We start from the raw sequence: 14,779 nt of genomic DNA on the forward strand, positions 1-14,779 counted from the left end.
CACTTTGATCACTGGTTGCATTTTCTGGGTGCTATAGTATTTTCTCTTTTCTCTGGATTCTCCATTTTTTTCATGAAGTTTAGCACATGAAAATGGAAAATGGCCAGCACAACCAGGTTAATTTGAACATTTCACAATTTTTACTTCTGTTAATTCAAGTCTAAATGATGTTTTTTTATTCACAGAATCATAAGCAATGAACTACATGGCAAATCAGCCATCAATAACCATCACTTCTACAAAACTGAATTAAAAAAACAAAACACAAATCAGCAGTTTTCCTCAACCATTGCTTCTACAATTGGTTAATTCCCCCAAGCATATTCCTTCCCAATGCTCAGTAGCTTTGCAACTCAAAATCTCTAAAATAGCTTCCCAAAGGAAAAACATTCTTATATTTTGCATATTTACAGAATAGTATACATATAGTATTATATGCATATGAATCCTAGAAATAAACTATAGAAATAAAAAATATTATATAAATAGACAGCACAGTTTTGTTTTTATTTATTTTTTTATTTTATTTAATAGGGATGGTAAACAAACAGAGGCAATTTTAGTGCTTTTTATCTGGTTTAGTGTTACTTTCTGTCCATGGCTACACTGGCTCTCATGCCACTAAAACTTTCCAAAAGAAAAGCTCCTTCGTGACTGAGCAGAAACCTTCTTCACACTGCTATTGATCTAAGCTTCAGCCTTCTAAAAGCTTCTGTATCTTCCTCACAAGCTCCCTCTGCCTTCAACTGTCAGCTAATGAACTTATAAAGTGTTGTCACCATTAGCACAATATTCAAATATGCCCCATAGAAACAGAAATTAAATTAAAAGCAGTAAAAATTAAAATAAGATATATGGAAATTTGCAGATTTTGTGTCAAGTTTACTCTAGGCTCAGTTATGTCAGTGGTAAACACAACAATTACCAGTGTGGTAAAAAAGGGAACAGAATAGATGTTTTGCCATCAGAGTGGGAAAGAGAGCACAAGTTTATTTGCCACTGGGATAATAAGGAAAATTACTGCTATAGGGGTGAAATTTGAGTCCTACACAGTAGCTCAACCCAGGAATTTGCTAAAAATACAGAAAAAGCCAACCCATTAATGGCAAAATGAGAGGTGCTTCTGTTTCTCTCTCAACTTTGTTCTTTGCTTTGGGCTGGAAGAAGGGAGGAAGAGAGAGATTAATTTAAATACAAATGGCTGAACCAAAATGGATTTTTAAACAAATTTAGCAGTGATTTTAAATTACATGCCATAGATTAGACAATTAGAATCTTTGTAACCGTGTCAGCCTACAGACATTACAAGAAAGTATAATTAGACACCAAGTTTTAGCAAGGTACTTTTGTGAATTAAGTCATCCAAGTATACATAAACACAAAAAACCCACCCAACCAAAAAAACCCCCAAAAACAAAACGCAAAAAACAAAAAAAAAACCCAAAAGAAAAAAAACAAAAACCCCAAAAAGAACCCAACCCCAAAAAATAAAAACCAAGCATGGGTTGTGGGACTGAGCAAAACACTGTTAAGGATAGAAATGGCTTAGTTTCATTTTAAATCTGTATAGTGTTGTCTGCATCTGAGAGGGAGGATTGTCAGAGGAACTCAGATATTCACCACGCTTGTGTTGATCTTACACTGGGCCCAGCCACAGAAATCTTCAGAGCTGCCTGGAGCCCATTTGAGTCTTCTCCAGCTGGGAGATAGCAGGACCACTGCCAATACCATCTTGTTCCCTTCTTCCCCCTATCCCTCTCTTCCATGCAAAAAGCTTCAAGGTTGGTATAAAAAAACTTTTTGAAAAATCCACACCCTAAAAGAAAAAGTATGAGGTCTACTCCAGTTCTCATTTACTTTGTATTGGCAGGGTAATGGAAAGGGGAAGAGACAAGGGCCAAACCTTGGCTTTACAATTTCCCATCAGTGTAATACAAATCCTTGGTTGCTCTCTACAGTGAACACAGATAGACAAGTGAAAACCTCAGCAAATTATACCAGGCCAAAGCAGGAGTGATAACTCCAGTAAAGTCAGGTCATAGATACAGATTATTTGGAGCCTTATTTTAACACAAGCTATCTGTAAGTGGCTACAAAAAGCAAAGACACTGAATAAAACAAAGTATTTTCCCTCACTAAGTCTATACTGGTCTTTCCTGCCATGGATAGCAGAGCGTTTGATCTCTCTTCAGACCTGAACATCCTAATCAATGTTAAATAATGCTCAGGTGAACATGGAGATATTCTCATTACCCAGCTTTGAAAGAGACTGTAGTGTCAGTTTTTGTTTGTTCACAAATATTAGTGTTCCCAAAATTCATTACCCACATGTTCATTTATAGGACTGTAATCCAGTTTTATTTTTACCAGCTTCAAAAGTTGTAACTGTCACCATTTCATGCCCCTTTTTTTTCCTTTTCCCCACCCCAGATCCCTAAATGTTTTTGTATCCAACCTTCTCATAACTGGCAATCCTGTGAAGGAAATTATGCTACCTTGCTTGGTTGTATTTACTGAATACAAGATATACTTGAGGGAAACTACAAGTTATTGGGGAAAAAATCTGAAACAAACCAACAACTGGTTAAATAAAATTTCCTAAAAAATCTCAATTTAAAAGCTTATGTTGGAAAAAAGCCCCAAACACTAAACCACAGAATAGCAGCTTGCTTACAAAACCACTGCTATGCACACTGACTGACAGACACCTAACCAAATAGTGGGTTTTCCAGAGGAGCTGAGCACCTATTTCTATGAGCAGAAAAGAACTATAACATTATAAAGAAATCCTCACATCAGCATTTACATTATCTCAATCAAAATGTCCTCTATCAACATGACACCAATTTAGAGGGAATGCATCATGTTTGTCATTTCCATTAATCACTAAGCAACTTGCACTGCCAACTGCCAACCTTTTTAACTGACATCAAAATATCAGAAGAAACATCTGCTCCACATCCCCTTTTTTTCATTCTTTCCCTTCGATGCTTTCAAATGGGAATGACTGTGTCCTGGCAACTTCCTAGAAATCACTTTTACATCTTTTTCACATAATGGATGAGCTGTGAGATTAGTAAGATGTTAGATGGGTACCTTGGGGGCTGCCCTGGTTGGCACACACTCTAGTTTGTCAGTATCTGTTTCAATAGCAGCACTGCAGAGTATTAATTTAGACTATTTACTGAGGGGATGAGAATACAAAGTGTCAGGTTCTGAGAAAAAATGCCCATCTGCACATCTACAGAGGAGTTCAGAGAACCAGTGGCAGGGCAGAAGCCAGAATAATACCCTGCCAGGCTGCTCCCAGGCCCACCACAGGAGCCATCAAACCATTCAAGCCCATCAAATCAAGGATGCACACAAGTAACAAAAATCCTGTCTGTGTCACAGCACAGCCTCAGCTGCAGTGAGTGGGCATGGAGTCCATCACCCCATCACCATGAGCCACTGGTAGCAGCTCCCCCTAAAACCTTCCAGACCAAGGGAGCTTCTGCCTTGGAAGGTGACCAAGAGTTTCTGCCATGCATCATGGGATGCATGGAAAACTTAGCTCAGGATTGCACGAGACATAGAGGGTATTTATGGATGGAACTAAAGGCAGGAAAAAGCAGAGGGCTGCACATTTTGGAGAAGGAAAAAGGTGCAGAATAAAAAGAGGGGTAAGTATAAATACTGGTGTGGTAAGTATGCTTGCCTGGTTGCATCCTGCATCTGATCAGCACAGTCTATTCTGCTTTCTTGTTAAATTCCTTTCCAAATCTTTCCTGGGCATGGTGCTCCTGTGTGCACACGTGTGTGGCTATGTGGCTGTGAAGACAGATTGAGGAGGAAAATAATCAGAGCAATGATTAGAGAAAGAATGATGAAAGGGGGAAACAAACTGTTGAGGTTGATAGGAAAGCACAAAGAAATTGAGAAACCTTAAAATGGGAGAGACAGAAGTGGGCTTGAAAAGGAGAGGAGTTGTTAAGAATTTCAGAAAGACATAGCTCATATAGCCTGAGCATGAATCTGAGAAATGCAGTCATATTTGTAGTGCTCTGAAGTAGCAGTAGAAAATCAAAAGAAAAAAAAAATGTAGCTGCAAACAGCACATTGTGTTTTCCTCTCTGTTTTAGAACATCTATTAGCTCCTTCTGAACACCAAAGACATATCATATAAAATACAGCAACCACAGACACAAGTAAATTTAAAGTTTAAATTTGAAGTGGTTGGGCCATTAGGGAATAGGGATGGGATGAATGAGCTGGTGTCAAAGCTACATAAGAACACCTGAGCTTAAAAATTTGGAAGATGAGAGTTAAAGAAAGACTATGCTTCCAGTAAAATTAAATTAATACTGCTAGCTATGCAGTTAAGTATGTGTAAGTAGTAAAGGCTTCTACTGAGAAAATAAGAAACTACAAACTAATTCCACATATTTCAGTAGTTTTCCTAATAGTAGCAAACTGTATTTGCATTTATGAAATAGTTTCATATTATAGATTTCCACATTTTTGTAAAGTTATGTAAACATAGATGATTCCTCTGGCTTCAGAAGAATATTTAAAGAATTCTGGTAACTTGTCATTACTTCTGCTAAGACACTTGTCCAGCCAAGAGAACTATTGGCTGTCCTACCTAAGGTGGAATTTTAAGTTATGGACCATGACTGATACCAAGCATCTACTTTTGCTAAGAGATTTTGGTCCTAAAACTTTCCCAGCTTTATCTCCCATTTATATCCCAAATTACAGCACATTGGGAAGGAGAAAAAAATTCAAAACCCCTCCAGACTAAAACTACAAAGAAGCATTACAGTTCTTACCCTTGAATGAAAAGGGCTAATGTAGACATTTGATTCCTAAGGAAGACATTTATAGGTGCAATACATTTCTGCTTCAGAATAGCAAAAGAAATATTATAATGATGTTCAAGAAAAGTAGTGTCCATAAACAAGCACCAAACTCAATCAGAAATCCCACCATCTGGAACACATGTCATTCACATGGAAGTATCATAAGACAACTGACAATAATAATTATTCTTTATGTTTATTTACTGCAGAAGCCATACAATTACTCTTATAAACATTTTTACTAGTTATTAAGACAAAATATAGTGTAGAATGCACAAGAAGTATCTCAGGGTTTCACTCCTTTTAATTATTTTTTTTTCCTTCAATCCACAGTGCTATGAGATTGATCCTACAGTCCTCAACACATTGGAAAATTCATTGTAAAGATAGAATTTATCAAGTCTTTCTGCACTAGGTGATGTACATAAAACGCTACAAACTGTGGATAATGCATATCCACTGCTCATCCATTGGTGCATGGTGTCTTTTAATAGCAAGCCTAATTATACACATTATGTTCCTCTGTTTTCAATTGTTAAAAAACTTTTTAAAGAACAATTTAATGTGGACAGATAAAAATATGTCTGCATGCATATGTGAAGAAATTCTCATTGCTTTGACTATGGTACATCTTTAACAGTTGATATTTGCATTAATTTCATTCTCTCACATCTGAAAAAATAGGATTAGAGTGACTTCAAAACATGTTTTTTCTGTCTAATGGCTGTCAAGGGGATTTTAATATCAGCACCTTAAAGAACTTTAATTGCAAAAAAAAGCATTACCAGTGAAGTATGCAATATGTTAGATTGTCTTAATGGAAAAGTTTAAGAAAAAGCTAATTAATTTTGAAGTCTTTATTTGCAGAGTTCTTTTCTAGCTATGAATTAATTCTGGCTTTGATTTTATGGTATAAATGAGCTGCTTTAAAGTTATCTATTGTTAATTACATGTTCTCTTTTAACTGTCCCTTGGAAACAATATTTTGTTGTGCATTGTGAACAACAATAGAAAACGGTTACAGTAGCCTGCAAAAAACTCAGCTAATACCCAAGTTTTCCCAAAAGCAGGCTGAAATTCAGGAATGTTAATTAGGTAGTTTTACAAGAGTTAGCTACAAATGAATTAAGAAAATGCTCTGAGTTAGACCCTGAGTTAGACCCTACTGTTCTTCCACTTGACCCCACCTGGTGGAAATTTAGATTCAAAACTCAAAACACTTGATTCTAATGTAGAGCCATATATAAACACTCAACTATACCAACAGCTAAAACCTGAAGTCCAGTTTCAGCCCTTATAGTCTCTCTCAAACCTCACCCAGTAGGGTTATTTCCAGCTGATTCTTTATTTTCAGCATAATTACTGCTGGTTGGTTATTCATATTCTGCTTTGCATCCTAATATTAATTTTCTCCACTTTACCTTCACCAAATACTCCTGGTGCTATTGCACATATTGGAACTGCAGCCCTTTCTGGCCTGAACACAGACCACATCCATTTACTTAGAATAAAAATGCAGGTTGCTACCAATTTATTACACATTCTACATTTCATAAACACCTGGTGCAGAGCAATTCTCAGTTTAGCTGATTATAAATTAGTAGTAGAAGAACTAGAGTTTATAACACTGACACTAGAAACCTGATTTTTAAACAGATATTAGGGTTCAAAACAAGAAAACTGCAATGTTCCCTAACTAAAAAAAAAAAAAATAAAATAATAGAGTAAAAAGCTTGTCTTTTTCAGTTTTGCAGGAATAGATGAAAAATGCAACAATTTTGGGCTTATATGTTACATGTGAAAATTTACTAAAAAAGACTAAACCAACATTTGAAAAGACATGCATTATGTTAAATCCTTTGAAAACATGTAATAAAAAAATATGAATTCACAAGGACAATTATAAATTATGACGACAATTTCTTTGAAAAGCATTATTGAAAAAAGATTAGCCTCCTTAGAAAGGCAGCATATTGATTATACGGTCCTTTTAATAAACCACTGTAAACAAAAGTCCTTATAAACAGGCTTTGAGAATCTCTATTCTCAAAGGAAACAAACATCTGAGAAATAAGGCTTTGCAGAGCATGTATGAAATCTGAGCACTTGATTACTTCAGATAGTGTGCAAGAATAGGAGAAAATAAAGTGGTAGCAACATAACTGGCAGAGAACAGTAAGTAGTTGAAAGTTCTTTCTCAGGATGAGAGCAGAAGAAAACAAAAGACTCTTTCTAGAGATTTCAGAAATTTTAGCTTATTTTTCAACCCCTATTTCTCCAAGACCAGCATTGCTCACACATCCATACTGCTGAGTTTGAATGTGGAATTATTCACCTCCTGGAATTTCTTTACTTAGACTCTGGTCTCAAGTAAGTCTCAAATCGGGGACTCAAAGGAGCAATTAAAAAAACCACAGGCTTTGTCAGGGACACCCAAACAACAGCTCAAAAGAGGATGAGGTGGCAGGGTGAGGAACAGCATTTTATCCTTACAGCATCTAGTACAAATCAGTCTTTAATATCAGTGCTAGAAGAGCTGATATCCCTTTTCTCATCACTGTGCCCAGTGTTAATTTCATAAATATTTCCTCAAGCCCAGTCTCCTGAAACCAAGTAGCCCTGTCAAAATAATTCTTATCATTTCTCCAACCTCCCATTCCTCAGAGTAACTTCACAGTTCACCTCCCTACAAAGCTCCACATTCCCATTATTGTATCCCAGAGGTGCTGTCCTTCCTCAGTCCTAATGAGGCAAATTATGCCCAACACATGAGGGGGGCAATAGCAGCAACTCAGATTTTGCCCTACTGAAAGCTCCTCTTTCATGTTTTTAAAAGTAAGCAGTTTGGCTTCCCAGTATTGTTTTTCCTTCTTCTTTTCACAGTTTTCAAGCAATCTATCTGCCATGAAAAAGTCTAATCAGCATCGTGGAGTCCCTCTGCATGCCTTAAATATCAGCTTTCCACTGCAGAAATTCAACCCAGAATGTTCTGTAGTTGTTTCATATGTTTGTATGTTTTGTATGCTTTTGTTCTGCTCTATGCTGTCATCTTTCTACAAGTTTACTAATGGAAATTGTTCATTTGCTACTGGGAAATCATTTGGGCTTGTGCTATCTGTTCAGTCCTATGGGTGCTGGACTTGTGCTAAATCTCACTAAAATCAGATACTTGCATGTCCACCAATCTGCAGCACATATCACTGTTCCACTCTCTGCAGAAGGACCAATTCTGGAATCCATGATTTTTTAAAGTGGCTTCAACATCAAGCTTCACTGGCAAATATTCAGAAATGTCGAGATGATAGTTCTTAACAGCCCTGCACATAAATGTCTACAGGACAACTGAACAGGAGATGGTTTTATGCCAAGCCTTGTCAAAAAATAGGGCATTTCAGATTAGGTTGTCTCTTCTACTTCAAGTGTATTAAAAAGCAACATTCTTCCTGCCTTTGGATTAGAACATCCTTTCACAAGAATATCTTAAGTATCACAGTTACTGATCATGAAGGTATTTATTGATTTTTTACCTGATAAAATAATGTTTTAATATGCTTATGAAACTGCGAAGTATCTGCTTTCTCTAGTAAATCAGTTTGCTATCACAAAGATAACAACGTTATTCTCATAATTCCTCTAGCCTCCAGTGAAATGGAAACCCATGCTCTTCTTGTTTGACATGACTAGAAAAATTATGGAGTTCATTTTTTTCTTTCCCCTGAAGTAAATTTCAGAGCAATTTTTGCCGAATTATGTGTTTATTTTTTCACTTTGTCCCAGATTGCTGACAGGAGAACACCCTTGCCATGACCTTCTTTCCTATCTAGACTCTGAATAAAGCCCAGTGTTCTGGTTGCTTTCCTGTTTACAGAAATACAGGAAAACCAGATATTACAAACTATCTGATGGAAGCCTTGCTGAAGAACAGAGCCTATGCAGATTAAATTTGTGTTGATGACTCTTACTTTTGGCAAGAGCCAGCAATGAGAATTATCACAGCTTCTACAATGTTTCTTACTCATTCTTACTCAAAGTGTGTTCCTAGAAAATATCAAATTCATTATTAAAGCAATATTTTGTTTTAGGGAGGTAGTCAATATTGCTTGGAAAAATATCAAGGGCCATTAGATTCCAGTGACATTTAATGTACTTATAATTTCAAGATAAGTTTTATTTGTCATTTACTTTGAATCAAGGTCCAAAACATAGGATACCATTTATTCCCAACAAGTTGGGAGAAGACAGAGAATTCAGAGGTCAGGTTCCCTTATATGGAAACTAATAATCACTACATTGTTTCCAATATTCTTTTTGAAAAACTTATAGCAAACCACCAATCTAAAAATGTAAAAATCCCATATGTTCTTTCTCAGCAGAGTTGCATTCTCCTTATATTCTGATGCAATTAGTGCCTCTTCTAGGGGGCAGGAGCAGGTTAGTTTGTATTTCTCCTACTGTCTTACAGAACTAACAGTCAGCAGATGTGATCTGCATTCTAGTCCCTCCTATGGACTAACTGAAGGTTTTTAATAAAACCTTTTCCTGTCTGGTATTCTTAAAGGAATCTGTACAGCTGCAAAAGCAAGGACAGTGTTTGAGGGTGAAATTAAAGAAAAACAACTTGATCAAGAAGAACAAGTCTTTCATAAAAGAATGCTCTGGAGAGACCTTATAGCAACCTCCAGTCCCCAAAGGAGCCTTCAAGGGAGTTGGAGAGGGACTTCTTACAAGGGCAGGTAGTATTAAGAAAAGAGAGAATGGTTTTAAACTGAAAGAGGGCAGGCTTAGATTGGGTATTAGGAAGAAATTCTATACTGCTGTAAAGGAGGGTTGTGAGGTACTGGAACAGCTTTCCCAAAGAAGCTGTGGATGTCCCATCCCTGGAGGTGTTCAGGACCAGCCTGGGAGGGGCTCTGAGATACTCAGTCTAGTGAAAAGTGGCAGAGGGGTTGGAGCTAGATGATCTTTATAGTCTCTTCCAATCCAAACAATTCTGTGATTCTATGAGCATTAAGATTAATTTTTTAAAAGGAAATTGAATATTTTTGTTGATGAAAATCATGAGGAGAGGGCAAATATAATCAAATAAGGTGGTCCTAAATATTTTTCCTAAATCTAATGAATTTTATGCTAGAAGTGGAAGGTAGATACATCACCATCATGGTAAACTCTGTAAGTCCTTTCTTGTGTTTATCTGAAATGCAGATTCTAGAGAAAGCTTGCTTTGACCTATATTATAAAAAAATCTCACAAAAAGAAGCTTGAATGATTATTAGTTATCCCAATAGACAATTTTTAAAATTACACCATTCTGTCTTAAAGAAGCTGTAAACAGCAGGAAGAATATCAGAACATAAAACTAGATGAATAAACAGGTGCAAAGTGGTGAAGATGAGAAGCAATCAGGAAAATGAGCTCCTGATTGCAAAAGTTTCAGGAACCATTTGCTAATAAACTCTAGAAAAGTATTGCTCTAAGAATTCTGCATGAGTGACCCAGCCTTTGGTAGGCTACAAAAGTTAATTAGTCAGGGCTTAAAATATAGATAATACAATAAAGCTAGTAGGAATGATACTTGCAGTTAATTAGCATTCAATTAATTTTAAAATAATTTTGTTAATGTTGCATCACTGTTTTTGAGTAAATCATTGTTTTTGAGTAAATACATTCATTTATCTTTCAGTCTTGCCTGATGGTAAAGTCAATGCTCTAGTCTGATATTTGCCAGGCCACAGCATTTTGTTGGGCATGAATATCTCTCAGTTTAAAGAAATCTGGTAGATTCCTAGGGCATTTAATATGCAATGAGAAGTACATCTTTCCCGTACTTTTGGTTAATTTGCCATTGGGTTTGAGGGATCCAGCTGTAGATGGATGAAACAAATTATCATTTCCTCTAAATGGTAGCTTCAGCTGCTGAGAAATAGCAAGATAATGGACACAGAGCTTGGAGATTCTGGTGTTTCTCTGAGAGGTGAGGAACCTTTCTGTAACAGTGTCATATTCCAGAAAGGAAATTATTTCATAATATTAAAATAGAAAACAAGTGTAATTGATTTACACAGTTGGAGAACAAAAGTTTTAATCTCAGATTTATTTATTTGGAACTTTTCTTTCTCTAGCTATTTATTTCTGGTTTATAGTCTCCACTCTGTTTCATTCCCAGAATACATATTTCTCCATATCTCTAGACTAACTGTCTAACTGCTGTTTTCACTATCATATGATATTTTATGGCCAGACCTGTGTGAAACAAAGTAATTTTGATTCATAAGGTTTTCATGCAAACCTTTTTCTCTGTTTCACTTCAAGGAGTTCATCCCTTGAGTTTTTCTTTGAGTTTTAACTTCAAAGGAACCTAAGACTGCAATCTGAAATCCAGTCAAGGCTGCAAAGCTTTGCCTTGTTTCAGGTCAAGAGCTCAGGAAAGTGTTGAATTACCTGACCAAAGCAAAATCAATTCACTGAAAAAACCCCTTCAGTAACACAGAATTATCTTGTTCCTTTTAGTTTAGCATAATTCAAACTCATTAAAAATAATCAACTACAGTTACAATCCCCACTAACATAGTCTTGACTCCAAGCTCTTTGAGAAATGCTGTTATATTCCCCACAAAAGCATCCATTGAGAAAAGAAAAATGTATTTTACTGCGACATATAATACAGTTTGCTTTGTAAAATAGTATTATCTTTAAGTAAAATGGTAATGAACAAATGCTATCTGCACTTAAACACTTTCCAGCTCCACAGAATGACAACATCTGCTATATTTTTCATGAGATCTGCAATGCTGTTTAAAATCACTTACAGCTATTTTTATACCACACAACAGTTTTCATTCCAACTTCCCCCCTTCCCTGGCATATCTTTCATCCTGCTACTGCCACAGACTTCAGAATTCAAAAGCAGAAGGCAGCACACTGAGTGTGTCTGAATACACACACACACTCTGCACAAGTGGGAGAGGACGGTGGGGTCAGCACCAGTGCAGCAGAGCTGAGCTCCCAGACCGCAGGACAGCGTGACTGCAACCTCTGGCAAGGTTCAACAAATCCCCTCGTTATTTGTATTGGGAACGTGCTCCTGTAAAAGCTGACAGCTATTGCCTGCTCAGCAAAGGAAGAGTTAAGGTTGTCTAAGTCTGTATCTTGATGCTGGATTTTTTTATTTTTTGCTCATTTTTGTGCCATTAACTTCAATACTCTAGAAAGACATAGGATTTCACACATTCTGACAGGATATCTGTCTTGTGAATAACTTTCTGCTCAACCTTGCTTTGTAAGAAAGACTTCTAAAGTATAGCAGCACACCGTAAAGGCAAAAATTATGTTCTTTAAATGAAAAAAGTAACAAAACTAAAGCTTACACATCTAATTTAGAAACTTTGCCTGAACTAGAAAAGAAAAAGTTCTTGAACAGTGTGTTTCCAAATGACCTGAAGAGTGTATGTAATCCCATCCACATTATCTATTCCATAAAGACAGGACAATATACTCCAAATCCCTCTTTTGGTACTGCAGTTCAGCAATGCCTTTTACTTGCCTTATTGCACTGTTTTATCCATAAAAGGCAGGTGAAAATCTTATTAAGAAAAATGTCACATCCCCTTGGATTATAATTTCTTCCCTTTGTAATAAAAGTGATTTCAGAAAAGTGATGGCATCTGTTTGTTCTTGCTACTTCTCTTTGGAACTCAAGAAGAAAGCTTAACTATGTTCAGCTACGTCTTAAAAGCTGGTCTGCACACCACAAAGGAGCACAGACAGACATAAATTCTGTGTCGCCTTTCCCAAAATTTGATGCAACCATGCCATAACTGTGCACATTCCCTCTTGGTGGAAAAAGGGCTGGCTCTCCTACAGGCATTGGTACCTTAAATATTTCTCTTTAATCCAAATTAATTTGCTATTTAACTCTTACAGTTTTAGAGTTTCAATAGCCAGATCAAAGACAACTTTGCCACTCAATGTATTATTAGTTATTACATTAAATATACCCCCCTTACATTTATATAGTCTTTAACCATAAGTTAGGTTTTTGTTTTAATCCAGAAAACTGTGAATGGCCAAAAATTTTCTCATTGGTTTGGAGTTTTTGGTTAAAACTGAAAAAATTCTGCAATTATCTTTGTAATATTGCACATAGCCGTATTTAAGGCAAAGAGTAAAGTAATATAAACTTGTATCTCTATAAACCCTGGCTTCAATTTCAACTGATTGCCTGTTCAGAAGCATTTTTATTCTTGTCTCAATGTTAGGAGATTGTTGGCAAAAGGAAGAAGTGAACAAAAGTAAGGACTGGATATATTTTCTCTGTGTCCTAGGTATTTTTTCAGATCAAAATCTCTCTTTTTTAACAAATGAGGGGAGGAACAGAAGATGCATTCCACTGCTCAGCATGCATTGTTCAGGACCTATAAAAGGGCAACAGTACCTTTATTCTTTCTTATAGTGTAGGGCATGTGGAGTTCATAGGAAATATTCTTATTTCAGAAACTCATAACCACAGAGCAAATAATTAGATTTTAAGCTGGCTAATTATCAGCATGTAAACACCCTTTGTGATTAGCAACCTAAACCAGCATCTCAAGCAGCAGCCAGCAGCTCTTCCCCAACAGTTCAGGGCAGATTCAGTTTCCATTTGAAACTGTATCTCATATGCAACTGCTAAGAATGTGTTTGCTCAGTACATCCAGCTGCTGTTGAACTGCTTTGCTGGGTAGCGTGGCACAGTACAGTGCTCTGTAAGCACATCATGATGCAGGGAGTGAAGAAGCTGATTAAGCCAAAGTTTTTCTTTCAAAAGAGGCTTGAGGATCTTTAACAACAAGAAAGGAAGACATGAGAAAATTCCCTACTCCATTGGAATTTTGAAACTGCAGGGTAGCTTACAGTTATGACAAGTGGCACCGCTGTAATTCGTTCCATCACAAGTGCACTTGAAGCTGTCCCACGTCTGGGTGCATTTACCGTCGTGTTCACAGTGATTGGGCACACACCTGTCAGGACGAGATGCAAAGACAGAAAGAGAAACCAGAATGAGCATCAAGATTTACACAAAGCAAAATTTTGAGCTGTCTCCCTGATTTTTTAAGTTTTTTCTAAGCCTTCTGATGTTTACATTCTTGTAGCGAACTTTCTCACACACTTTCTGTAAATAACTCATTGTTTTGCATTCTTTTATGGAGGAGGAGAGATTTGATGGACTGTTGGTTTGTCCAGTGTCATTGGAGAGGTGGCACTGTCACCCTCCAATCCACTGTCACTTTTGGAAATCTATAAATGCTGGAGTCAGACAATAAACTTCCTTTTTTTGCCTTGAGAACAGCAGTGTGTGCGTGTTGTGTTATTCGTGTCCTGTAGTGACATTGAGCTGCACAAGCAGCGTATCATGTCCTTGTTTAGTAATTAATCCTTGCTATTTTAAGTGTATTAACAGAATGTATATCTGAACACACAACTGCATAAAAGATTCCTGAAGGCTTTGCTGAAGCCTTTGCACAGAGAGTAAAAAAGCACGTTAAAGGTGGAATAGATTCATCATCATAAATTGGGGTTCTAAGTAACATATGACTGGTACTCAGCCTTCCAAACAAAAAGAACATTGCATGTCACACCTCCTCCTGCTGTGCAGGTGGTGTCATGCCTCAAGGAGCCCAGTCCACAGCTGACTGGATGTTAAAAACAAAATGCCACTGGCTTGCTCTTCATCTTTCTGTTGCCAGCAATGGGATAAAAGGGAGACAGGTTGCCTGCTGGCTAGGATGGAAGGAAATTAGTAAAGATGCATTATTAAAACTAACTATAGGCTTTGTTATAATAGTTGTGTAATTTTTTCTCGTCACAGCGGTTTGTGGTAAGAGTTGTTCACCTGTCTCCCACATGCCTGCTTTCCTTCCCTCCAGCTACAATGTTGCTGGAGAGTGGAAGGAATGAAAAAG

The 14,779-nt window shown here is 36.8% G+C and overlaps 1 protein-coding gene across 1 annotated transcript in view; it reads right to left on the minus strand.

Moving 5' to 3' along the window:
• Window positions 1-14,779, minus strand: part of CNTNAP2 (contactin associated protein 2) — a gene marked incomplete at both ends in the record, with an annotated part of 998,227 nt that overhangs the window by 323,857 nt on the left and 659,591 nt on the right. Inside the window, one exon of the mRNA XM_084204413.1 lies at window positions 13,731-13,837. Coding sequence (XP_084060539.1) covers window positions 13,731-13,837 — 107 coding nt within the window. The remainder of the gene's footprint in view (window positions 1-13,730; window positions 13,838-14,779) is intronic.

The sequence above is a fragment of the Fringilla coelebs genome (assembly GCF_963513975.1).
Source record: "Fringilla coelebs genome assembly, chromosome: 1".
NCBI lineage: Eukaryota > Metazoa > Chordata > Aves > Passeriformes > Fringillidae > Fringilla > Fringilla coelebs.